Source organism: Oncorhynchus mykiss, chromosome 16 (assembly GCF_013265735.2).
Source record: "Oncorhynchus mykiss isolate Arlee chromosome 16, USDA_OmykA_1.1, whole genome shotgun sequence".
NCBI lineage: Eukaryota > Metazoa > Chordata > Actinopteri > Salmoniformes > Salmonidae > Oncorhynchus > Oncorhynchus mykiss.
Window position 1 is genome coordinate 23,475,029 of NC_048580.1, and position 25,937 is coordinate 23,500,965.

The following is a 25,937-nucleotide window of genomic DNA, read 5'->3' on the forward strand; positions in this document are numbered from 1 at the left end:
TTGTGTTCGATAGTGATCACTCAAGTCTGCAAGTGTTTCGGCCAAAATGAGCATTGAGACGATGCAAACTCAACGTCCAAACCGCCACTCATCAATATTCTAAATCCATTTGCAAGCATCGTCTCCCGCGATCTGTCTTGAGCATGACTCACTCGCTATGAAACATCGGCACTGGGGCAGACACAGGCGCATAATCTGATAGACAGTGAGAAAGTTGTAATAACAAAATGGTAATGTTTGAATGTGACAAATATTTGCACAGAACATAGTGTACTCTACAATTACATGTATGAGTGTGTGTGTGTGATCAGCATAATATGTAAATATGCACTGAACAAAACATGGAGACAAAATGTAAATGAGAGACAAGATAAAAAATGTAAAAATATATACAAATGTGTGTGTTTGGGTGTATGTGTGTGTGTGTGTGCTATAGCACAAATCAGCCATGTCTCTGCACATTCTCTCCTGGACAGTTTTTGTTGTAGTGCCCAAAGCCTTGTGCAGTGGTGACAAAGGACACAGTGGGGGTTACAATAGGGGCAGTGGAGGGGGGATTGTCCCCTACACATTCAGTTCAGCACAGGAATGTGGCCCCTAGTACCCCCACATACAGGTCACACAGGTCCCACACACACACACACACACACACACACACAGAATGTTGTTCACCGACTACAGCTCACTATTCAACACCATAGTGCCCTCCAAGCTTGTCACCAAGCTCAGGACCCTGGGACTGAACACCTCACTCTGCAACTGGATCCTGGACTTCCTGACGGGCTGACCCCAGGTGGTGAGAGTAGACAACAGCAACTCCACCACACTGACCCGCAAAGCGGGGGCCCCACAGGGGTGTATGCTTTGCCCCCTACTGTACTCACATTTTACCCATGATTGTGTGGCCACACACACACACAACTCCAACTATCATCAAGTTTGCTGACAATACGACGGTGGTAGGCCTGATCACCAATGGCGATGAGACAGCCTACAGGGAGGTGGTCAGAGAACCGGCAGTGTGGTGCCAGGACAACAACCTCTCCCTCAACGTCAGCAAGACCAAGGAGCTGATTGTGGACCACAGGAAACACAGGGGGTGCACACTCCCATCCATATCCACAGAGCCTCAGAGGAAAGGGTCAAGAGCTTCAAGTTCCTCAGTGTCCACGTCACTGAGGACTTAATACGGTCCCCTCACACCAGAACAGTCTTCATGACTGGCCCAGCGCATTACAGGGGGCGAGCTCCCAGCCATCCAGGAAATACATGTTGTGTTACAGCCTGAATTCAAAATGCATTAAATATCATTATTTGTCACGTTTCCACACACAATACCCCTTAAAATGTCAGTGTAAACATGTTTTTAAAAATGTTGATGAATTCATAAGAAATAAAAAGCTGACATCTATTGAGTCAAGTCTTCAATCCTTTTCTAATGGAAAGCAAGTTCAGGAGTAAATAGTTGCTTAACAAGTCAATTAAAAAGTTGCATTGACTCACTCAGTGTGCAATAATAGTGTTTAACGGGATTTTTTAAGTGATTAACTAATCTCTGTACCCCACATATACAATTATCTGTAAGGTACCTCAGTCGAGCAGTGAATTTCAAACACAGATTCAACCACAAAGACCAGGGAGGTTTTCCAATGTCTTGCAGAAGAGCACCTATTGGTAGACAAAAAAAATAAAAGCTGACATTGACTATCCCATTGAGCATGGTGAACAGTGAAGAGGCGACTCCGGGATGCTTGCCTTCTAGGCAGAGTTCCTCTGTCTAGTGTCTGTGTTATTTTGCCCATCTTGATCTTTTCTTTTTATTGGCCAGTCTGAGATATGGCTTTTTCTTTGCAACTCTGCCTAGAAAGCCAGCATCCTGGAGTCGCCTCTTCACTGTTGACGTTGAGACTGGCGTTTTGCGGGTACTATTTAATGAAGCTGCCAGTTGGGGACTTGTGAGGCATCTGTTTCTCAAACTAGACACTCTAATGTACTTGTCCTCTTGCTCAGTTGTGCGCCGGGGCCTCCCACTTCTCTTTCTATTCTGGTTAGAGACAGTTTGCACTGTTCTGTGAAGGGAGTAGTACACAGCTTTGTACGAGATCTTAAGTTTCTTGGCAATTTCTCACATAGAATAGCCTTAATTTCTCAGAACAAGAATAGACTGACGAGTTTCAGAAGAAAGTACTTTGTTTCTGGACATTTTGAGCCTGTAATCGAACCCACAAATGCTGATGCTCCAGATACTCAACTAGTCTAAAGGCCAGTTTTATTGCTTCTTTAAATCAGAACAACACTTTTGAGCTGTGCTAACATAATTGCAAAAGGGTTTTCTAATGATCAATTAACCTTTTAAAATGATAAACTTGGATTAGCTAACACAACGTGCTATTGGAACACAGGAGTGATGGTTGCTGATAATAGGCCTCTGTACGGCTATGAAAATATTCCATTAAAAATCAGTCGTTTTCAGCAACAATAGTCACTTACAACATTAACAATGTCTACACTGTATTTCTGATCAACTTAATGTTATTTTAATTTATTTCAAAAACAAGGACATTTCTAAGTCTATCATTTCTAAAACTTTTGAATGGTAGCGTATGTGCGGAAAGAAAATCTATTTAATACATTTTGAATTCAGGCTGTAACACAACCAAATGTGGAATAAGTCAAAAGGGTATGAATACTTTCTGAAGGCACTATTATTATTATATTATTATGATGATCATTGCATTGTTGGGAAAGAGCTCTAAAGGTATGAATTTCACTGTACTGTTTTACACCTGTTGGACATGGCGAACAAACTTTGAAATACACACACACACACACACACACACACAATGGTCAGTTCAGAGAGAGCCCCCTGACAAACACCATACCGAAATACAGGGTGTCAATTCTGTTGAACGCTCCATCAAAAAGGAGTGTTTACACAGTTGTAACCATAAACTAAAGCCTTGACATTAGACCTGGGAGTTGTCAGGTCTTGAGCAAGGTTACACATAAGTGCGGCGAGCCACCCCCACTACATAACAAATGTCTGAAGCCGTCATGATAGTGAAGTTGTTTTTTAGGTGGGTCAAAAACAACATTATTTCACATCGCAATGTGTAAGCTAAACATGCATAGCTTGCTTACCTAAAAATATTTATGTTCCTTGATGCATGTCCTTTCATATTTGACCAAATTGGATATTCAAAAGGAATGACGTGTTGTCGTTTGTCCACAGGCTCGTCCTACTACAACAATGTGCGGCCGCTAGCCTATCCCGACGCTGACGCTGTGCTCATCTGTTTCGACATCAGCCGCCCCGAGACACTGGACAGTGTGCTGAAGAAGGTCAGTGAGCTACGAAGCAAAGCCACATGTCTGTGCTACAGTTCAATAAAATATCATATAAAACAGGATTCGCCAACTGGCGGCCCGAATTTGAACAGTGGGTGGTGGTTTTATTTGGCCCCCCAATGTTTCAGAGCATTGATTTTTTTTCTCTCTTCATTGTTGGACATAAAAGACTGTAAAAACAACAGGAAATCAGCTCCAAGTGATTTTAATTTTGTAAATCTACTCCGACAGGTGATCGTATACAAATGTTAGCAAGATTTGAAATTATTGAGATTCTTATTATTGTTTTACATTTTCGGCTCCGATATTCAAACCAGCAACCTTTCGGTTACAGGCCCAAAGCTCTAAGCTCGAGGCTACGTAGTTGATGATTCCTTATCTCAAATTATCTTATAGCTCCTTTTAGAACAGTAAGGACCACATATAAAAGAGACACTGCCTGTGAGAACAACGTAGCCGAGACAGGAATGAACAAATATATATATTTTTTTTTTAAAAGCATGCAGGCTCATCATAGACCCTTAGGTAATGTTCCACCGAGGGCTAGAAGCTAATGTTATGGTCTTTTTGAGGTCATTTTCTCACAAAATGAACACAAAATGAGGTGTAATCCATCCATTGTCCCAGCCTTCTTCTTCTTCAAAAAAAAAAGATGCATTTACTTAATAATAAGAGGGAGAAGTTTGGCATTGTTTCCCAAAGTCCTAGCCTCGGTGGTTTCTAATTGGTGGAACTCTCTGGTGGAAGTCTTTCTTTGAGCCACACCATTTGGGACCTACAGATCTACACGTTTTGTTTGAACGACAAAGATTTTGTTGTTTATAGTGTATAGCGAACATCAGTTGTGTGGGCAAGGAATGCCTTTGACTGGGTGGAGTGGACATTCCTAATGTCAAGCCCATCGCTCACCCATGACATCATCAGCATCGCCATTCAGAGATAAAATACCCCACTCTTTGAGTCACGAGACAAAACCGACGGAGGGGGCGGGGGTACCCCAAAATTCTGATAGAGGTCCACTTGGGGCTCTTGAGGGCTCACTTGACCTGTGACCCTAAATAGATGCCTTGTTAATCTCTTGCCAACAGGCCACGGGTGGGCGTTGAATACACCCGTCTCACAATAGTCCTCCAGAATTGGGCTCTTGACCCCCTGTGATATTTCAAGTGCCAAGTGCTTCTATTTGACATAGTGGTCAAATCTTTCATACCACTGAAGCCAAACAAAAGCTGTCCCAACAATAAATTCCACTCAAGTGTTAAAAGAAAAACTATGATGCAAAATGCATCACACCGGCTGTATTTCTGTAAAGTTATACACCTTGAAAACTTGATTGCTGGCATGCAAATGCTTATGTGACTATATCAACAATGGACTAATTAAGCCAATACCAAAATATCATTTTTTTGGATAGAATTTTCCTTTAAGTATTACAATGTTAAAGACATTTGGTTTGGTACTTTTGTACTCTTTTTAGCCAGTAGTTCTGAAAGTAGCACTCACGAGCCAAAAGTGGTCTCCGAAAACTGCGTACTACGTTACATATGTGCACCACTTCCTTGCGCTCGCTCTCTGCTGTGTCCGCTGAGCCTTTGGGCCCGCCCTGCAACCTCATTGGATAATGCTGGGCAGGCCTCTTGCTAGCTGTCACTCAAATGCAACAGTGGCTTTCAAACTAGGGATTTCGTGGCTAATTGAGGTGAAACAGTAATTCTGCTCATAGATTATGCCTGTATGAACTTCACATTGACACATCCAGCCCAAAGCAGGAGGTTTAGAAAATACTTTCATAGCTGCCAAAGTACCAGAGCATGTCTAAGTGACAAGTGTTAAGTGAGGACACATGGTATCAGTGATTTTGTATTACTAATCAGTGATTCTGTCTTGTCACTGTAAAGCTTTCCTGCTTTCTTCACACATCATTTCTGTGTGACCTCAAACCTTCCTCTGTATCTGGCAACATCCTTCTATCTCTGCCATTCTTTCTTTCCTCTAAACTCTACCCCCTTGTCCTCCCCTCCCTCCCTGTGGGATCCTATGATGGGATCGGTTTTCCCACGGAGAAAATGGAGCCCAATTCCCATTCTGTTCCCTTCTCCCCGAAGTGTGCCCTTGTTAATTTCCCCTCACTAATCTAATGCTTTTGTATCTTTGAGAGGGGGGGGGGGGACGGGGACAGGGGGGGAATGAACACTTTGGGTGAGAAGGGGGGAGAATCGAAAAAGCAACTGGAGACTCTTGTGAGTATGATGTGGCAGCTGTCGCACCCAGTCCTCAGGCTTCCTCCCAGACCTCAGTACAGTACAGATCATCTTGTATCTCCCATAGTCACACACACACACACACACACACGGGGGCTAGAAACAAAGACACTATCCAACTAGCATATATAATACATGCTGCTTATGTAATAGACCTGTTGGCCGTGTGTGCTGTAATCTCCTGTTTGATCAACCAGTGGCTCAGCTGTACTGCTACCGGGAATCAGAGAATGTTATTGAAGCAGAGCATAGGCCTAGATTTGATTTAAATGTTATTGAAGCAAAGAACACATGTTAAGGGTAATAATGTAATACATGGAATGAGATACACACTGGTCAGACATTTTCCTACTGGCCTTGGGAACATGTCCTAATAGTTACGTAATAAGGAAATACTGCCTACGTTTCCGTTTTCAGGCAAAACATTTACTGGGAATGAGGAAGTGAAACTACCGTTAGAGGGGCTTCAAGTGCAATTTGTAAAATGTTATCTTCAGTACATATCATTGTTGCGCATCACCAATCATTTCTGTCGTTAACCATTCTCATCCTTCGAAATGAAAATGGACAATTCACTCTGCTCTTTGTCTGTTATTCACTCTCTGTTGTTTGGCTTTGCCTAACCTTATATACTGAACAAAAATATATACGCAACATGTAAAGTGTTGGTCCCATGTTTCATGAACTGAAATAAAAGATCCCAGAAATGTTCCATATGCACAAAAAGCTTATTTCTCTCAAATTTTATGCACAAATGTTTTACATCCCTGTTAGTGAGCATTTCTCATTTTCCAAGATAATCCATCCACCTGACTGGTGTGGCATATCAAGAAGCCGATTACACAGCATGATCATTACACAGGTGCACCTTGTGCTGGGGACAATAAAAGTCCACTTTAAAATGAGCAGTTGTGTCACACAACACAATGCTTGCAATTGGCATGCTGACAGCAGAGCTGTTGCCAGATAATTTAATGTTAATTTCTCCACCATAAGCTGCCTCCAACATTGTTTTAGAGAATTTGGCAGTACGTCTAACTGGCCTCACAACCGCAGACCACGTGGATGCCGTTGTGTGGGTGAGCGGTTTGCTGATGTCAATGTTGTGAGCAGAGTGCCCCGTGGTGGCGGTGGGGTTATGGTATGGGCAGGCATAAGCTACGGACTATGAAAAAAAATAGCATTTTATCGATGGCAAATTGAATGCACAAAAATATCGTGACGAGATCATGAGGCCCATTTTTTTTTATGGTATCTGTGACCAACAGATGCATATCTGTATTGCCAATCATGTGAAATCCATAGATTAGGGCCTATTGAGTTTATTTCAATTGACAAATTTCCTCATATGAACTGCAACTCAGTGAGATCAATTAAATTGTTGAACGTTGCGTTTATATTTCTATTCAGTATATAAAACACAATGACCGTGCCTCTTGGCCCTTGTGACTTGTCTAGGTCTTCACCAGTACGTCTTCAACAGAAAGCCCTTATCCAAGACAACAGCACATGATGACTAACACTAATGAACAGAGCCCATAATCACGTGGACGGTCGTCTACAAGAAAGGCATTGTTTGTATTGAGTAGAAACAGAGAGGTATCATTCAACGGATAATGTGAAGCGATATTGTAAGCAGTCAAGAGATATAGGGTGAGTGAGACAGAGAGACAGACCAGCACAGACAGTAGGGAGAATAGCTACCCAGTACAGAGTGTGACATGTCGACATTGAGACTTGTCTGCTTCATAATGTGTGTTGTTATTCTTTCTGATGGAACTCTAAGGGAGTGTTGTCTGGATGTGGTTGTGGTTACTGAAGCTGTGAGCTCATAGCGGACAGAACTCGTGCTCCGTTCAATTCTTCAGTTGTCATGTGGCAACTTGTTCCAATGGACAGTGTGTTATTTCAATGGCCATTGAGTTATTGTAGTGATAACATATCCATACAATGTAAATAACATTAACTGAACGAGATAAACATATATTTTCTCCAAGTTTCATATATTTAAAATAGATTTGTTTTGGATATTGGTGCTCACCTGTTACGCTCGGTTCTGACTAGTTTCTTCCTCTTGCTCCACAGTGGCAGGGGGAGACGCAGGAGTTCTGTCCTAACGCCAAGGTGATATTGGTGGGCTGTAAGCTGGACATGCGTACGGACCTCAACGTGCTGAGAGAGCTGTCCAAACTCCGACTCATCCCCGTCACTCATGAACAGGTCAGGACTGACTGTTTCTCACGACTGAGCCAATCCATGCCAAGCTGTACTGGTCTGGTAACGCACCCATTGTAGTCCCTGGAACTGTGCTGGAAGGACAATGTGAAAGGAAAATATCATAGCAAGCAGTACGCTTTAGCCGAGGGTGTTATGAAAAATGTGTGGCGATGCCAGTAGCTGTTCACTTGTGAACTGCGATGGAATAACACCTTCAGAACATTGTCGTTAGCATGACATAGTAACACCTGTCAAAACAGGTCAAATAAAACGCGAGGCTATTTCTTGGCAGAACTTTCGCTAGGAACTATGAGTACGTTGGGGACTATGGCGTCCCAAATGGGGTCCCTATGGGTCCTGATAAAAAGGGAATAGGGTAGCATTTGGGATGTAGCCAATGTGATAATGTGACACACTGTTCTGGAAACATTGCTCTACTTTTGTATATATATATTTTTTATATATTTTTGTTCACTGCTCTTACCTACATTATGCCTGTTGTTTCTCTCCTCTTTGGGTTGGTCGTCAGTAAAGATGTAGAGCTGTTCTCAGGTGTGTGCCCAGTGTAAGCAGATAGACACACCTGGCATGGTTAAAGCAAAAACAGACATGCCTCTACGGTATAAACTTGTTGATATGTACCGGTCCACACTGTGTAAACATGTGTGCACAACTGCTCTTTCACAGCTCACACACACACGCAAGAGCTCGCGCACACACAAAGCTACGGCACAGACATTTGCATGGCTCAGACTATCTGTGATGCCCTAATGCAGACATTCTATTAGCTATGGCAAAACACCTAAAAGCACCTAAACTCAGCAAAAAAAGAAACGTCCTCTTACTGTCAACTGTGTTTATTTTCAGCAAACTTAACATGTGTTAATATTTGTATGAACATAACAAGATTCAACAACAGACATAAACTGAACAATTTCCACAGACATGTGACTAACAGAAATTGAATAATAATTTCTGTTAGTCACGTCTGTGGAAATGGTAATTTCCGGACTATAAGCCGGTACTTTATTCCCACGCTTTGAACCTCGCGGTTTATACAATGACGCGGCTAATTTATGGATTTTTCCCGCTTTCACAAGATTCATGCCGCCAAAAAACTGAGCACCGTCACATAATGTGACGTAAATCAAGCGCGCTCAAACTTCCCATCATTCTGATTGCGGTAGTAATTTTGTCACCCTCATCATGGCAAAGACACGGAGGAATGCATATGATGCAGCTTTCAAGTTGAAGGCGATCGATCTGGCTGTTGGAAAAGGAAATAGAGCTGCTGCACGGGAGCTTGGCCTTAATGAGTCGATGATAAGACGTTGGAAACAGCAGCGTGAGGAACTGACTCAGTGCAAAAAGACAACAAAAGCTTTTAGAGGGAAGAAAAGCAGATGGCCCAAAGTATTTGCAGCCACTCGACATCAGTGTAAATCGTGCATTTAAGGTGGCGCTCCTTGTTCAGTGGGAGGCTTGTTCAGTGGGATTGCAATTTATTGCCCTGGCCACATCTGCAGTCCTCATGCCTCCTTGCAGCATGCCTAAGGCACGTTCACACAGATGAGCAGGGACCCTGGGCATCTTTCTTTTGGTGTTTTTCAGAGTCAGTAGAAAGGCCTCTTTAGTGTCCTAAGTTTTCATAACTGTGACCTTAATTGCCTACCGTCTATAAGAGGTTAATGTCTTAATGACCGTTCCACAGGTGCTTGTTCATTAATTGTTTATGGGTCCTTGAACAAGCATGGGAAACAGTGTTTAAACCCTTTACAATGAAGATCTGTGAAGTTATTTGGATTTAAAAAAAAAATATGTCCACTTCTACTAGCTACTGTTCTCAGAGCGTTCATGTAACATAGCATTAACATTCTGATATGTTCCAATACATAAAACTCTAACTCGGCATAGAGGTAAACTAAAACACACTTTTTTGTACTGAGGGCACCTACTGTGCATTAACATAACTGTATGTCCTAATATGTACACAGTATTCCAGTTCTGAAAATGCCATTTAGTTCAAATAGTTTCTCAAATATGAAAGCATACAGTATAGAGCCTAAAATAGTTGATACCAGGGAGTGAGACAAACACTAAGTGGAACAATTTAATTGTTTTGTTTCAATGTCCTCCGGCAATAACAGAGAGGGACGGACTGACGGACTCGGGAGGCTGTGAATTTTAATGGCCTATTTTCATGTTAATGTTATTTACGAGTTGACAATTCTTTAAACACTAAGTCACATCCCTATTTTCTCCAGAGAGGAGCTTGGGAAGAAATGTCCTTGGCATGCCAGTCAATTACAGCAGAGTAGACACACGACGGGAAACAGTAACAACGCAGACATCAAACTGCTTATGAAACCATTACTAAGATCATGAAAAACAACTACCAAAAAAACAAATGTAATCATGAAACCAATTTCATTGAGCAAACCCAATTGAGTTGCCAATCAGGAGGGACCGGTTATCAGGTTACGTTAATGTCACTTTGCTCGATTTCCTCAGTCTTAACTGAAGCTCCTCAAAGCACTCTGAGCTCAGAAATCGCTCGCTGTCCTCAAAGAGCCTCGATCAAAGGGCACCGCTGCCTGTAATGCAAATCAACTGCCAGCAATTTAAGATTTACAACTTGCTGTCCAATTCAATCCCAAAGGAATCCGCTCGTCACAAGGGTGAATCGTGGATGAACCCGACGACTTCTGCCATAATCTGCTTAGGGTCTAAGCAGAGACTTAAATGTTGCCCGTTTCCTTCTGTATGAATGAATTCTCACAACGAACATATTGCAGAGATATAATAATCAAAATACTGCTGTGTGTCTGGCTGGGGATTGTTCCCTCACTGAATGGAACATGGCATGTATTCTACCAAGTGACGTGATGACGTGGAGAGGATCTGTGTCTGCATCACGTACTCTCACTACTAGTGTCCCCCAGGGCTAAGGTCTAGGCCCTCTCCTCTTCTCTCTATACACCAAGTGACTCAGCTCCGTCATGTCCTCACATGCTCTCTCCTATCATTGTTATGCCGATGACACTCAACTACTTTTCGCCTTCCCCCCTTCTGACACCCAGGTGGTGACGCGCATCTTTGCGTGCCTGGAAAGTATCTCAGCTTGGAATGTCGGTCCATCACCTCAAGCTCAACAAGACGGAGCTGCTCTTCCTCACGTGGAAAGCCCGCCCGCTCCGAGACCTTTCCATCACGGTTGTCAACTACACGGTGTCCCCCTCCCAGAGTGCAAAGAACCTTGGCATGACCCGGGACAACACTCTGTCATCCTCTGCAAACATCAAAGCAGTGACTCGCTCCTGCAGGTTCATCCTTACAACATCCGTAGAGTACGACCCTACCTCACACAGGAAATGGCACAGGTCTTAATCCAGGCACTTGTCATTTCCTGTCTGGACTACAGAAACTCGCTGTTGGCTGGTTTCCCCATTTGTGCCTTCAAACCCCTACAACTAATCCAGAATGTTGCAGCCCACCAAGTTCTCCCATGTCACCTCGCTCATCCGGACATTCCACTGGCTTCCAGTTGAAGCTCGCATCCACTACAAGACCATGGTACTTGCCTATGGAGCAGCAAGAGGAACTGCCCCTCCCTACCTTCAGGCTATGCTGAAACTCTACACCCCAGCTCCCGACTGGCACACCGGTCTAAGGCACTGCATCTCAGTGCAAGAGGCGTCACTACAGTCCCTGGTTTGAATCCAGGCTGTATCATATCCGGCTGTGATTGGGAGTCCCATAGGGCGACGCACAATTGGCCCAGCGTCATCCAGGTTTGGCCGGGGTAGGCCATCATTGTAAATAAGAATTTGTTCTGAACTGACTTAGTTAAAAGATGTAAAAACCTGAACGTTCTGCCACCTCTGGTCCCTTGGCTCCCACTCAGCCCAGTCCAAGCTCTTCTCTGTCCTGGCACACCAATGGTGAAACCAAAGCTACAAGAGCTGAGTCCCTACCCATCTTCCGAAAACATCTGAAACCCTACCTCTTCAAGAAGCCTTTCGTGAACTATACATTTTTCCCCCTCACTAGCTCTGACTTTGCTTATGGCTCCTTTATTGAGGAAAAATGTACTTACTATGACTGTGATATGTGGTTGTCCTACCTAGCTATCTTAAGATGAATACAGTCACTCTGGATAAGAACGTATGCTAAATGACAAATTAAAATGTTATCATCACTTAAATCAGTGATTGGCGTTGTAACCAAATGAGGGGGAGAAGGAGAGAGAGAGACCCAGTGACCCAACTCATCTCTCAGAGATAATGGGCCCATTCCAGGTGGTCTTTCTTTGTGGAGCACATCTCAGAAGATCGCTTTATCATACCAATGCGTTCCTGAGACGTTAAACACTGTGAGATCTGAATCTGTGCAGCAAGACACTAATAAAGATGACCTGGAACGCAACAAGGGTCTACATAGACCAGAGTGACACGTTTGTGACTAGATGGGATTTATTAAAATGAGCAGTATGGAACATACATAGATTTTTATCTGCATCGTTGTAGGCATTGAATCCCATAAAAAATATATATCACAAATGTTTTATTGTCACATATACCAGATAGGTGCAATGGATGTTTTGTATTACAGGGCCAGCCATAGTAGTACAGCACCCCTGGTGCAAATTAGGGTTAAGTGCCTTGCTCAAGGGCGTACCGGCGACCTTTCGGTTATTGGCCCAGTGTTCTAACCACTAGGCTACCTGCCACCCGTAAAATAAGTCATGAAATATGCCCTGTGTGTTTGAATCCACATTATCTCTACCTCATATTAATTCACTCTCTCTTCCTATAAACCTCCACTCTCTTGTGTTCTCACCCTTGTCAAAAGTGTCAATTCTAATTTCTTAACGTGACTCTTCATCTCTCTCCATCTCCAGGGCACTACCCTGGCGAGGCAGATCGGCGCCGTGGCCTACACAGAGTGCACGTCTAAGTACTCGGAGAACAGCGTCCGCGATGTCTTCCACGTCACCACCCTGACCTCGGTAACGCGCCTCCACCGGCCCCAGCTAAAACGCAGCGGCTCACGCCGCGGCCTCAAGCGGGTCTCCCAGCAACCGCCCCGGACTGAGGTTCTGGAGCACCCCCCCGCCATGAGAAAGAACCGGGCCAAGAGCTGTGTGCTCATGTAGGGGTCAGACTAGCCAGACTGTACCAACTGACCCAAACGATGTACAAAAGAGACAATGTATATTATAAATGTACTTTATTTATTGGTTGAAATTTTTTGGCCGCTGCAAATTAATGCAGGTCATTGCAGCGATGATGACGATTTTTCTTTTTAAACCATCAACCTGTGGAGAGAGAACAACGGAGAAACGGACAAAAACGTGGATTTGTTGGCTATAGGAAGAGAGTGAGAGAGAAAATGAGGGGATGGAGGGGATGAATGAGGTCATGAAAAAAAGGAATGAAGCGGTTGGGAAAACTCAGACGAGCCAATTGTAATGAGATTGTCCTGGAATTATTTTCTATTCTGTCCTGTCTTGTCCTGAGATGGCATTTTATGTAAGTGTTTAACTAAACGAAGCACAAAAAGATGCACACAAAGTGTACCGACTTAAATGTCAGGGAATGATATTATTATTCCATCTGAGACAACGAGATGAAGCTTAACAAACCAAGGTTTCGTGCCCTGAGCGACAAAAAAAACAAAAAAACAATGGGCCAACGTGACACACATTTTCTAAACCCACAAGTGCTTTGGAGAGGGAAAAAACGTAACAAATCACTGACACCACATAACATTGATGTGTTACTGAAAATTAACATTTCATATTTGAACAATTACTTTTGAGGGAAATATCAGAAGGAAAACGGTTATGACACAGTTTTTGCTATATGTCTTGCTGTATGTGTGATGCTGAAATAAAGTAACTTTCTCTGCTAAATGAAGAGAATTCAACCCTGGTTTTATTATTTGTTAACATGACTCTAATCCATCCAGCTCCCTCAGGATCTAAAAGACACAGAGACCAGAAACATACATTGTTTTGAATAAGTGAGATAAAGAATTAGATTTGGTACCATGAAAATACCCAACCCACAACATTGCCTTGATGTTAACTTCAAGTTGTTGGCCTTAACATGCTATTGCTACATAGCCAGCCATGTATAAACCACATAACACTGACAATGTCGTCTTTTCTCACAATAGCTGATACACAGGTAACTGCCAAAATAAAGGAAACACCAACATAGTGCCTTAATAGGCCGTTGGGCCACCACGAGCCGCCAGAACAGCTTCAATGAATCTACAAGTGTATGGAACTCTATTGGAGGGATGTGACACCATTCTTCCATGAGAAATTCCATAATTTTGTGTTTTTGTTGATGGTGGTGGAAAACACTGTCTCAGGCACCTCTCCAGAATCTCCTATGTGTTCAATTGTGTTGAGATCTGGTGACTGACACACAATGCTCATTTGAGACCCCTCTTTCAAACCCACTGAGATCTCAGAGTACATGACCCTAAGCATTATGGGACGTTAATTGCTTAATTAACTCAGGAACCACACCTGTGTGGAAGCATTTGCTTTCAATATATGTTGCATCCTTCATTTACTCACGTGTTTCCTTTATTTTGGCAGTTACTTGTATTTGATTCAGTCAACCAGAACTGAAATACTAGAATTCCAGCTTTGAAACATCGAGTTACTCTCAAAGTCAAAAAGCCTTGTCCAGAAAAGGAGGCCAACAACAGTATAGCACATCCAGTTAAGTTCTAGGGCTTCAATCTAAACTATTGTTCTATCGTAACATTACACATATAGATTGGTGCCTAGTCAGTAGACTTGAGCCCTCTAGTGTGACATTTTCTAGTGCTCACAGCTCACCACAGTTTCTCCTCCTAAATCCTTCCCCCACCTTTCTCCCTCCATGCAGTGGAGCCCCCCCAGCAAGTTACCGCCTCTGTGAGCAGTGTCATTTCACAAAGTGACAGTTCACAGCGTCACCGCGATGTCTCCATGCGGCTTGGAGTGTGAGGTCGCGCGGTGCGCCCAAGGCAAGGCCAGTGTTGGCCTCCAGTCACAGAGACTTACTCTGGTATTGCAAGCCATGGTCTTGTGTCACGGTCTAAGCTTTCACCAGAGCTTTTAATAAACCCATTTTGGGCCACACTTGTGCATATACAGTGTTTTGTTGATCCTTTTTTAATGTGTATGTCATTGGAGTGAGCGCAGTGTTTGGCAAGTGGCTTTAGACAAAGATATTTCTGTTTTCGTGACTACATTCTACACTCCACTCCACTCTGCAACCCAGAACTAGTCAGCTCCAACACATTCTACTCCCTAACGCAGTACTAGTAGGTTCTAGTTCATCAGTACTAGTCAGCTCCAAAACCTTCAATAACATAATACTAGTCAACTCCATCATCTAATTATTCACCCTAGAGCTACTGTTTACACTAATGCAGTCATCAACCCCTTGCCTGAACCTTCAGCAAACATTCAGATGACAAACTTCCATTCTGTCTGCCCTCACCTTGTTGTCTTGTCCCTTTCCTTTACCCCAAGGCTAGTGGCCATGTTTAGCAAACACTCACCCCATCTCCTCTTCTCCTTGCTGCTCCTCTTTGTCCTCTATGTGACTCTACTTGATCCGCCTGAAGCGGCTAGTGTTCCTACAGCGTGGACCACAGCCTGTTAACAATTGTGTCATTGGGGTCAATGCCATTCGAATTCCAGTCACTTCAGCAACAGCATTGCACTCATCTGGGTCGGGCTTAGGAGAGAAAACAAAAGAAAATGGTCAGAAACTGAGTGAAACAAGGTTTCTGAACTTGTGCAATGATAACTAAATGCTTGGCTTTCGTTTTACACTGCGAAATGTTTTGCTACAGTGCACCCAAATGAATACCACCCTGGATGAAATGTGTGTAACATAGGCCAACTGGTTTGCATGAGTTTGTTGAATCACCTGCCAGCTCTGTCTAATGTGCGGGGGGGGGGGGGGGGGATCAACCTCCAGTCAGTGACCCTCATTAGGATGTGTTTGCTCATTGGCTTAGAAACAGCTCTTTGGCCGGCTTACCTTCGTTAGGGCCTTGTGGCTCGCACCTCTAGCATGCCTCTTGTTGGTCTCAGCTTCGACACACTCACCCAAAAACCACGAGGCCAGTTCAGTTCTACCTCCTCTGTCACCTCCACCCTGTGAATCACTGTCCATGTACAGACAACAAAAAATCTGTCGTTCTGCCCCTAAACAAGGAAGTTAACCCACTGTTCCCCACTGTTAATGTGATTAGTAATTCATTTGCGTTTGTCCCTCAGGTTTAAGGTCAACCCTGTAACATGAACTGAACACTCGTTTTAAGAGTTAAACTATTCCCTTGGAAAGAATTTCTAAAGAAACATTGAACATCTAATAGTTACCCATACTGCAGATAGACTAGAAATGTTTTAAACCTATCAGTCCCAAGTCAAATCAGACTATGAGTCCGATTTTCATGTATTTGCTTGGCAAGCCCTCATATTTAGTCTCACATTGAAGCGTGTTACCGTTTTCTTTTCAGGACAACTAGGACTACAGGTAAAATGTAAACCAATTTGACATAAAAAGTTACATTCACGAGTTTAATTGACAAATGTCACTAACAATGAGATCCGCCAAATAAAAACCTTGTAAAAAAGGCATACTGTAAGCATAAACATGAGACAGAACCAATGATGGTGGATAAAGGAAGATGTCTTACTCAGGCTGTTTACCATTGGAAAAAAACGGTCACACATACATTATACACACACCAAGTTGTCAACATGCCCCACAGGACTGAGCACCAGACTGCGTGTCTGTGTACGTATGTAACAGTATAACTTTAGACCGTCCCCTCGCCCATACCCGGGCTCGAACCAGGGACCTCTGCACACATCAACAACTGACACCCACGAAGCATCGTTACCCATCGCTCCACAAAGGCCGCGGCCTACTACTTCAAGGTCTCAGAGCAAGTGACGTCACCGATTGAAACGCTATTTAGTGCGCACCACCGCTAACTAAGCTAGTCGTTTCACATCCGTTACACTCACCCCCCTTTTGACCTTCCTCCTTTTCCGCAGCAACCAGTGATCCGGGTCACGGCACTAGTGTAACAGATGTATAATGTTTTCTCAAAATAAATCACTTCGGCCAGTGGTCCCAGTTGAGCATGTATTTCTGTTGTTAAATGGGAAACGTTAGTTGTGCAGGGCTTAACGGTATTGATGGCTGTCGATGGCAAAATCCCCTGCATCACATTTTCATACTGGGCGAACAAAATACAAAAATACAATACAAAATATAACATGTGTAAATACCTGTTGTTAAATGGGAAACAGCACGTTAGTTGTGCAGGGCTTAACGGTATTGAAGGCTGTCGATGGCAAAATCCCTTGCATCACATTTTCATACTGGGCGAACAAAATACAAAAATACAATACAGAATATAACATGTGTAAATACCTGTTGTTAAATGGGAAACAGCACGTTAGTTGTGCAGGGCTTAACGGTATTGATGGCTGTCGATGGCAAAATCTGTAGCATGAAGACAACTGTGTTAGCAGTGGCTTATGTGACCATTACATCGGTGTATGCTAGCTAACACACGTATTTACAGCAATCATATGCCAAAGCACATCCCAGAAAGCCCCTCAATCCCTAACAGGTACCATATACCCACACATGTATAAATAAGTAACGTACAGCAAACTTGTACACATTGTAAAATAGAAAACAGTATTCAGAACGTAACCTACCCCTTGCATCACATTTTCATACTGGGGAGACCTGACGTTCGCGATCTCCCCCTATCTGCAAGCGGGGCCAATCACAACACACCTTATTGTTATCAGAGTTGAACTAACCAATAAGAATGCTTGAACATTAAATACACATTTCTTTAGAGGCAAGTGGAAACATAACCAACCCTGTTACACGTACACACAGTCGGATGCTAGAGGGAGGGAGGGGTGTATTGTCTAAATACATTCTATATGAAATGTTAACTACACAGAGGCCCATAGAGCCTCCAGTTTATATCATTAGCTCCACACACCCACACACAATTTAGAGAGGGGGTCCATCTTTCCTTTTAATCCCACCATAAACTTGCATGATTAGTGGCCCTCCCTGACCAGACCCTCCTGCATCTTTAATCGTGGCTCCCGCTTGCATTGTGTCAGCTGCCATAAAACTTTGGAATAGAAGTTAGCCTTAGGTAGAGATCTAGGATCAGCTCACCCCCCCGATGCCTAACATTAACCATTAGGGGAGAAAACGTCAAACTGACTGTAAATCAGTGCTAAGGGCCCATAAAACCGCTTTGTAATACGCCGCTCCAAACAGAAGTTACCCTTCGGGCACGTATCTAGGATCAGCTCACCCTCCCCGATGCCTTACCTTAACCATTATGGGGGAACAAAACAAAACTGACTTCAGATCAGTGTAACGTCATCCTACTCCAGTAACGCAAGCCATTATGACAATGCGATGGTCACGGCTGCCATGTCTGTGGAGAGAGTGAGGCATTAACAATGCATGACCCATTTAAACAGCATGTAAAATTGAGCAGATAAAACATATTTGCAGCCTGTGTCCGCGAGGGCTCAAACTATCCTCCTGCTCTCCACACAACAGTTAGAGACAACCAGCACAGGGCTCCAGGACTGACGGGTAACTCTTTTCCACACCCAGCGTGATAAACACATATACACACACACACACGTGCGTTTACAACAATGTAACTATGGAGTGTGTGGGGAGACGACAGAGGCCTCTGACTCCTGTGAAGTTATAGCGATGTTTGCACTGCAGCAGTGTGTGTGTGTGAGGGAGTTCACTTCATGTGTGTGAGAGAGTCAGTTTGTGTGTGTCTGTCTGTCTGTCTGTGTGTGAGAGAGGTTGTGAGTAAGGGATGTTCCAAAACGGTTGCTGAAACATTACCTCTGCCGCTAGAGAGCGGGGTAATCGTGAGAGAGCAAATCGCCTCATCACAGACAGCTGCACTCTATTCACAGTGGTGAGACTACGGAATGTTGACCACACACACACACACACACACACCCTCATATGAACATCCCAGACATCACTTATAGTGAACAAAAATGTGAATGCAACATGCAACAATTTCAAAGATTTTACTGAGTTTCCTTCTATGAACTGTAATCAGTCAATTGAAATCCATTCATTAGGCCCTAATCTATGGATTTCGCATGACTGGGCAGGGGCGCAGCCATGGGTGGGCCTGGGAGGGCATAGACCCACCCACTTGGGAGCCAGGCCCACCCACTGGGTGAGTTTTTCCCCCAAAAAAGGACTATTGCATACAGCAAAAATAAATAAAAAAATAAAATACTCCTCAGCACCCCACTCCCCTTCGTCAGACGATCACTCAGTGAAGAAGCCTGGTCTGTCGTGGTTACACGTCGTCTGTGGTTGTGAGGCCGGTTGGACGTACTACCAAATTCTCTAAAACAACGTTGGAGGAGGTTTATGGTAGAGAAAATAACATTAAATTATCTGGCAACAGCTCTGGTGGACATTCCTGCAATCAACATGTAAATTGCATGCTCCCTCAAAACTTGTGGCATTGTGTTGTGACAAAACTGCACATTTTAGAGTGGCCTTTTATTGTCCCCAGCACAAGGTGCACCTGTATAATGATCATGCCGTTTAATCAGCTTCTTGATATGCCACACCTGTCAGGTGGATAGATTACATTTGCAAAGGAGAAATGCTCACTAACAGGGATGTAACAAATTTATGCACAAAATTTGAAAGAAATAAGCTTTTTGTGCATATGGACATTTTCTGGGATCTTTTATTTCAGGTGATGAAACATGGGACCAACATGTTGCATTTATATTTTTCTTCATGTTGCATTTATATTTTTCTTCAGTATATAAGGTTAGCCAAAGCCAAACAGAGAGTGAATAACAGACAAAGAGCAGAGTGAATTGTCCATTTTCATTTCAAATGATTATTTTATATTTTTGTTCAGTGTCGATGCGGTATCTGTTCGCATTGCTGAAGAATTGAATTTCTGGGAAAACAACATCTGCTGCAGATATACCACAAAGTATGGCCTAGATGCATGGTAAAGAACATTAGATTCAAATCACCTCAAAGACAGCCACTTAGCCTAGCAAGTAGGATGGCTAACTGTTCACCCAGGTGGCAAACAAGCTGTCTTCAGGTCTCAGCCTGGTCATGGTGATCAAGCCAACCAGTCTATGACATCTCATCTACACACATACATAACAACATCCTACCAGCACACATACTACGTAATACATACAAATCTAACACACAAGCATCACGCCAGATGGCCTCACAGATTGCTTAGTGCTAATTTCCCCTGTGAAATATTTCAACAGCAGCAGCATCATTCACAAAGGGATGCTGCCTAGCCTGCAGTCCAGGATTTGCGCTTCATACCATTCCCTCCACATCCATATTTTAACAATCGCTGCACATTTCTTTCCACACTGATCCGTATGTCAGATGAATTTGTTTTTTTAATGCCCACATTTGCTTGGTACAAATGTGTGATTGCTAGATTACAAAGCTCCTTTATGTAGAACCATGACACACTATTCCCTATATAGTGCCCTACTTTCGACACGGGCCCGTAGGGCTCAGGGACTTCATTTATAACCGTTGCGTAAATTTCACACTAAATACCTACCTGCGCCATTTCTGAAAGGGTAAGTTTCAAAAAAATATTGAGTTTTATAAACGTGGCACACGCCATAAGCATGTTCCCCATTATAAATCAGACCTGTAATAAAGCTGTCCACAGGTGAACAGCACTAAAACTTCGCAATATGTAAAAGAATGAGGAATAGCACATTTGATCATATTTATGTAAAGGTGTGGGCAGAATGTTTTGATATTTTGCAGTGACTTTTTTCAAGCTAAACATGCATGCTGCTGCATGCCTACAGCAAGTGCTTGTCCGTGAATTCTGCAAGATTGATTGTATACGCACACACATCCTCATATGAACATCCCAGACACAGACAGCACTTACATACCCCAGGCCTACCTACAGTAACCACGTTTCCATTCAGTTTTTATGTGAATAAAGTCATACCATATAAAAACCAATCACGAAAGTTGTGATGGAAACAGGGTGTTTCGGTAAAATTTCATAAATGCCGACAGATAATTTGTTAGTTCGACATCGTGGGATGTTTTTGTGTCGATAAAATTAATTACGCGACAAATGGCGGTAGAAACACCTTAATGAGCAAATATTGATATAATAACCATCTTATCTAAGTAAACGTGGAGTCAGTCAGTCGATGATATGGTTGGTGTGCGTGCGGTCCTCCTACTACAACTCAGGAAACCGTGAAGTTTATCAGGCTACAGCTGAAATAACTTGTGAACTTCACAGGGTGGTGAAAGTGTAAGGTGATGAGCTTGCTGCTCCTTTCCAATAAACATCGAGTCCTATTCTGGTGACACGATGCTTGACAAATAACAATATCACTCGCTCTTATCCATAATAATAATCTCATGTAGACTAGCCTACCCGCACTGTATCTGCCAGCTGTTGGCTAGAGTGAACGTACCAAGACCACAGTATTTAATAACGCAACAGTTTTTGTGACAAAGCTATCAGTGAAAATGTGATGAAAACACATTGAACTTTAGATTTTTCTTCGTTACATGAAAACTTAAGTTAACAATTACTTGTGTACACTACCATATCACACATTGATTTTTATCCGTACCACGTCTGTTTGGTGGAAACACGCCACTGGTGGGAAAATGCGCATATTTTCTATATGCAGATTTTTTAAATATTCGCATGAAAATCTGTCACCAATTAGATGGAAACCTACATGGAGAGAGAAAATATTTATGTTAAGAACTCCCCATGAATATCTTAATTTGAGCTTCCCTGGCAGCAGGTGTACAGTTCCCTTTAAATAGGAACTGAACCATGAAACAGCACACTGTAGTGACTGAGGCTGTCATTCACCAACAAAAATACGGAACAAAATGAACCTGTTATCTGTTCACACTGCTGCAGAATATCATTTTGGGGAAAAACAACATTTGCTCCAGATATACCAGTAAGTAGGGCCCAGGTGCATAGTAAAGCACAGATTCAAATCACCTCAAAGGCAGTCATCCTTGCTAGGCTAAGTGTCTAACTGTTCACCCAGGTGGCAAACAAGTTGTCGTCAGGTTTCAGCCTGGTCATGATGATCAAGGCAACCAGTCTATGATGTCTCATCTCCCCTAAACTACAAGCACATGCAGAGTATTTAGCAGGGGCGCAATTTTCACTGGGGACAGGGGGGACATGTCCTCCCCACACTATGAAATATATTTTTTTGTCCCTCCCAGTTTTATCATTGGAATGTGATACAAAACAGGGCAAAGGTGTGCTTTAGGACCATGCGGGCGCCTCTGAGGGGGTCAGGTAGGCTGTTTGGAGTCTCCCCTACACACATCATCACTTTGATTCTACAATCAAAGTTGTGTCCCTGGTATATAGTACATACAAATCTCACACACAAGCAGTCATGCCAGATGGCCTCACAGACTGTTTAGAGCTAATTTCCCTTGTAATACATTTCAACAGCATCATTCACAAAGGGATGTAGCCTGGCCTGCAGTCCAGGCTTAGCTCATCCTACCATTCCCGCCACATCAATATTTCAACAATCTGTCCACCTTTCTTTCCACATGTCAGCTGAATGATTTTGTCCAATATGCACAATTAATTGTTTGGTACAAAACGTCTGATCACTAGGTTACAATGCTCCTTTATGTAGAGCTATTAACAAGACAATGGTTTTGTCCCAAATGACACCCTATTCCCTTTATATTGCCCTACTTTTGACCCGGGCCCATAGGGCTCATGACCTTCGCGTACATTTCACATTAAATATCTGCGTGCGCCATTTCTGAAAATAATAGGTCTAAAAATATTGAGAAATATAAACTTCAGCACGCCATGCATACCCATGTTTCCCCTCATAAATCAGACCCATAGTAAAACTGTTCAGGAGGTGAACAGCATTAAAACGCATGCCCGGAAATACACCCTCCGTTCACCTTTTATGGTGTCAATAACACCCTTTATTTGCTGTATAATTTGGCACGATTGGAATTAGGCCAAGCGCAGCTTGTAAAAGAAGGAGCAATGTCATATTTGATCACATTTCTGTAGATTGAAAAAGACACCGGAAAATATCAAAACAAACTAAACATGAATGCTGCCTGTAGCGAGTGCATGTCCGCACATTCTGTAAGATTGATTTTATATTGGAAACCATTTAAAAAGGCTACAGCCCACATTTCTATGGAAAGGATGAATTGTTTGTCAATATATTGTTTATAGATTATAGTGTTTCTTTATCCTGCCTTGGTATAGGCATCCGAGATTAAATAGGTTTACGATGTTATGCTACTTTTACTTAGAAATACTGTAGCCTACCCATACAGTCAATTATTTTACATAAGCTGGTCTACTTACTCTGTTGAAAGAATGTTTTCATTTTTTTGCAGTAATTTATGTAATTTGGCAAAATACTTTTATCTTACAGAAACTCAAACTATTGCAAATGGTTGTGGACCTTTCAGCTGAACTTTTGAATTCAACAATGTTTTTCATCAACTTTTCCCCCAACCTAAATATGCTGGACTGCCCGTGAATTCTGTAACATTGTCTAGAGCCTCTTAGATGTTAAGCCCTATATGGGGGACTTCAAGCGGTTCTGGACTGGTTCCGATTGACATTTTGTTTTACAAAGCGCCTTGTGAACATCATAGGGTTCCGTGCCTTATAGTGTCAGAAAGCCCCATTTGTCTGCTCTCCGCTACCACATTTTCAGCGGAAAGGTGACAGTCTAGTGAATCCAACAGTTGTCATTTCATCTCGCTGTGACATTCTCAGCTGTAATTAGATGTCACAACATAAAAAAATAAATACTAAATCATTTCATAGATTTGAAACAAGTCCACTTTCTCTTGGTCACAGACAGGATGAAATCCCTTTGTGCTTAAAGCTGAAGTTGTAATGAATCTGCACCGCTCAGTGAACGTTTAGGAGAAGATTATTTGTCAGTTACAGGAAATATTGTACTGTTACTAAGTTTGATCACATTTACTTTAGAGTTATACGGCAAAATGTTATATTAAGTTTATAATTTGATTGTTACTATATTTAGAAAGCATTTCAGTCATTTCAAGCCCTATTGCCCCACTGTGATTTTTCATATTTTCATAATATTTGTACTATGCACTTGAGCTTGTGTCCTCAAAAGTGATGTCATCAGCCTCCCCCTTACTTGAGGAGCAGTAGAGAAATAGAGAACAAAAGATGAAAGCCCCCCCCCCCCCCCCACTTGTGCTATGTCATGACATACCTGAACCTATTGAAATGTGCTTTTATTTAGTAAATCAGGTGTTAAACGAGGAGAAAAGCAGACTAACACCATATATACCGTGCATACGTACAAAATATATCTCAAAATGTGCATGCACCATTTTTCCCACAAGAGTTGGCATTTATAAAAACTGAACTTGATGCGAGAAGGTCCTTTCATTCACAGACTTTAGACCAGGGGTCGGCAACAGGTGGCCTGTGGGCCAAAACCATCCTGTGAGTGATTTCTTTTGGCCCACCCAAAGTAAAACATTTTTTTTTTATGTTTTAGTTTTGGTTAAAAAATACAAAAATCACCAGGAATTCAGCTAAAAAATAGTTTCATTTAGGAAATCTGTTCCAAGTATCCCCATGAATTAAAAAAGAAACATGATCATTTCATACCTTTATTACATTGAGACATGACTGTTTCTGAAAATAACAAATCCATTTTTGGGCATAGTCGTGGTCAATTTGCAGTGTACAGATTATTATAAACTATGCTCCGGCACCCGACAATCCGCTCAGACCCCTACTTTAGAACAGAGTTTTGGATATAATGACGACACCTATGTTTACACCCCCAAAATGGGATTTCTTGTCCACAGAGCGGAACGGCGGGCTATCAAGCTCCGCCTTTCCCCTCTTTGGATTGGTAGATACATCTCGTTATTTTAATACTTTTTTGAATAATCGTGTGGTGCTGACGTCTATTGCCTGTTTTCAATGGCGAGAGATGCTATTCTACTTTCCTCATGTCATGAATATGCTTCACCATCTCACAACAACAGTGATGTGTTTTTTCTCAAAGTTGTCGGGATGTCACTGACATCCATTGGGTATACTTGCATAGGAGCAAAGCAGGACATGTACACATCAATATGTGCTGTGATTTGTTGATTCAACTCAAATAGGTATTACAAAAACACATTCCATTGAATTAACCACATCAGGTAACAATTTCAATTAACATTCTACATCACCATGGAAATTAGTGCGTCACAATATCAGGCAGCCATTTGCGAGTGGACCCATGAGCACACCAGTCAAATTGACAGGGTTAGGAGGTTCCAAGCCTGTTCTGTTCATGACATCATACTATATTCAAATTCTGACATCTTTATGCACATAGGCCATTGTCTATTGAATATGTCCATTGTTGTTTGGCCTTTAAAAATCACTCTTGTAAAACAGTGCAACAGAGGCCTAATTCAGTGTCCAATAAAATGCATGCTATTGTCAAAGATAGTTAAGCTGAATCCATATTCCAAGGTTTCTCTGTGACTTTGGGGGAAATACTGAAAACAGCATTCAGTGCTCCATCACACCAAAGTGCACATCTGGCATTTGAAAGGCCCGCAAGTCAGAATTCTGACTATTTAAAAAATATATATATATATATATATTTATTTCTCGGCCACGACGGAGTCAACAACCGCCTTGTTCAAGTTGGAGATGGAGCGTTGTAATGAGGACACTGGCATTTTGGTTTGTTTTGAATGCAAGATTTCAGAGTGCTTTCAGCTGAATTCTCACAGCTATTCTTGGTCTTCAATGGTATGTCCGAAGCATGCACTTTCTTTAAACTGAAGGTTTATGAATAATTATGAAATTGTAGCTGTTCCAGTAGGGGGATTAAGACAGTTTTGTAGTAGGAAACTTGAGTCTAGAACTTGATTTTCATGACTTGGAACTTCCAGCACCAATTCGTTCTTCGCCCCC

At 42.5% G+C, this 25,937-nt stretch overlaps 1 protein-coding gene and 1 long non-coding RNA gene across 4 annotated transcripts in view; one reads left to right on the plus strand and one right to left on the minus strand.

The window, feature by feature from the left end:
• LOC110491671 (rho-related GTP-binding protein RhoN) overlaps positions 1–13,754 on the plus strand; it is a 57,916-nt gene extending 44,162 nt beyond the window's left edge. The window contains exons 3-5 of one of the 2 annotated variants that reach the window (XM_021565293.2): positions 3,233–3,342; positions 7,695–7,829; positions 12,727–13,754. In XM_021565293.2, the coding sequence (XP_021420968.1) occupies positions 3,233–3,342; positions 7,695–7,829; positions 12,727–12,981 (500 nt within the window). In that variant the 3' untranslated portion in view covers positions 12,982–13,754. The remainder of the gene's footprint in view (positions 1–3,232; positions 3,343–7,694; positions 7,830–12,726) is intronic. The other variant, XM_036946560.1, reaches the window with a different exon arrangement.
• LOC110491672 overlaps positions 1–18,338 on the minus strand; it is a 29,539-nt gene extending 11,201 nt beyond the window's left edge. The window contains exons 1-5 of one of the 2 annotated variants that reach the window (XR_005036481.1): positions 16,879–18,338; positions 15,884–16,010; positions 15,396–15,574; positions 8,311–8,409; positions 7,651–7,918 (exon numbers count right to left, since the gene is read on the minus strand). This is a non-coding gene — a long non-coding RNA (uncharacterized LOC110491672). Of the gene's footprint in view, positions 1–7,650; positions 7,919–8,310; positions 8,410–15,395; positions 15,575–15,883; positions 16,749–16,878 lie in introns of those variants that run through there. The other variant, XR_002468860.2, reaches the window with a different exon arrangement.
• Positions 18,339–25,937: the final 7,599 nt, after the last annotated feature.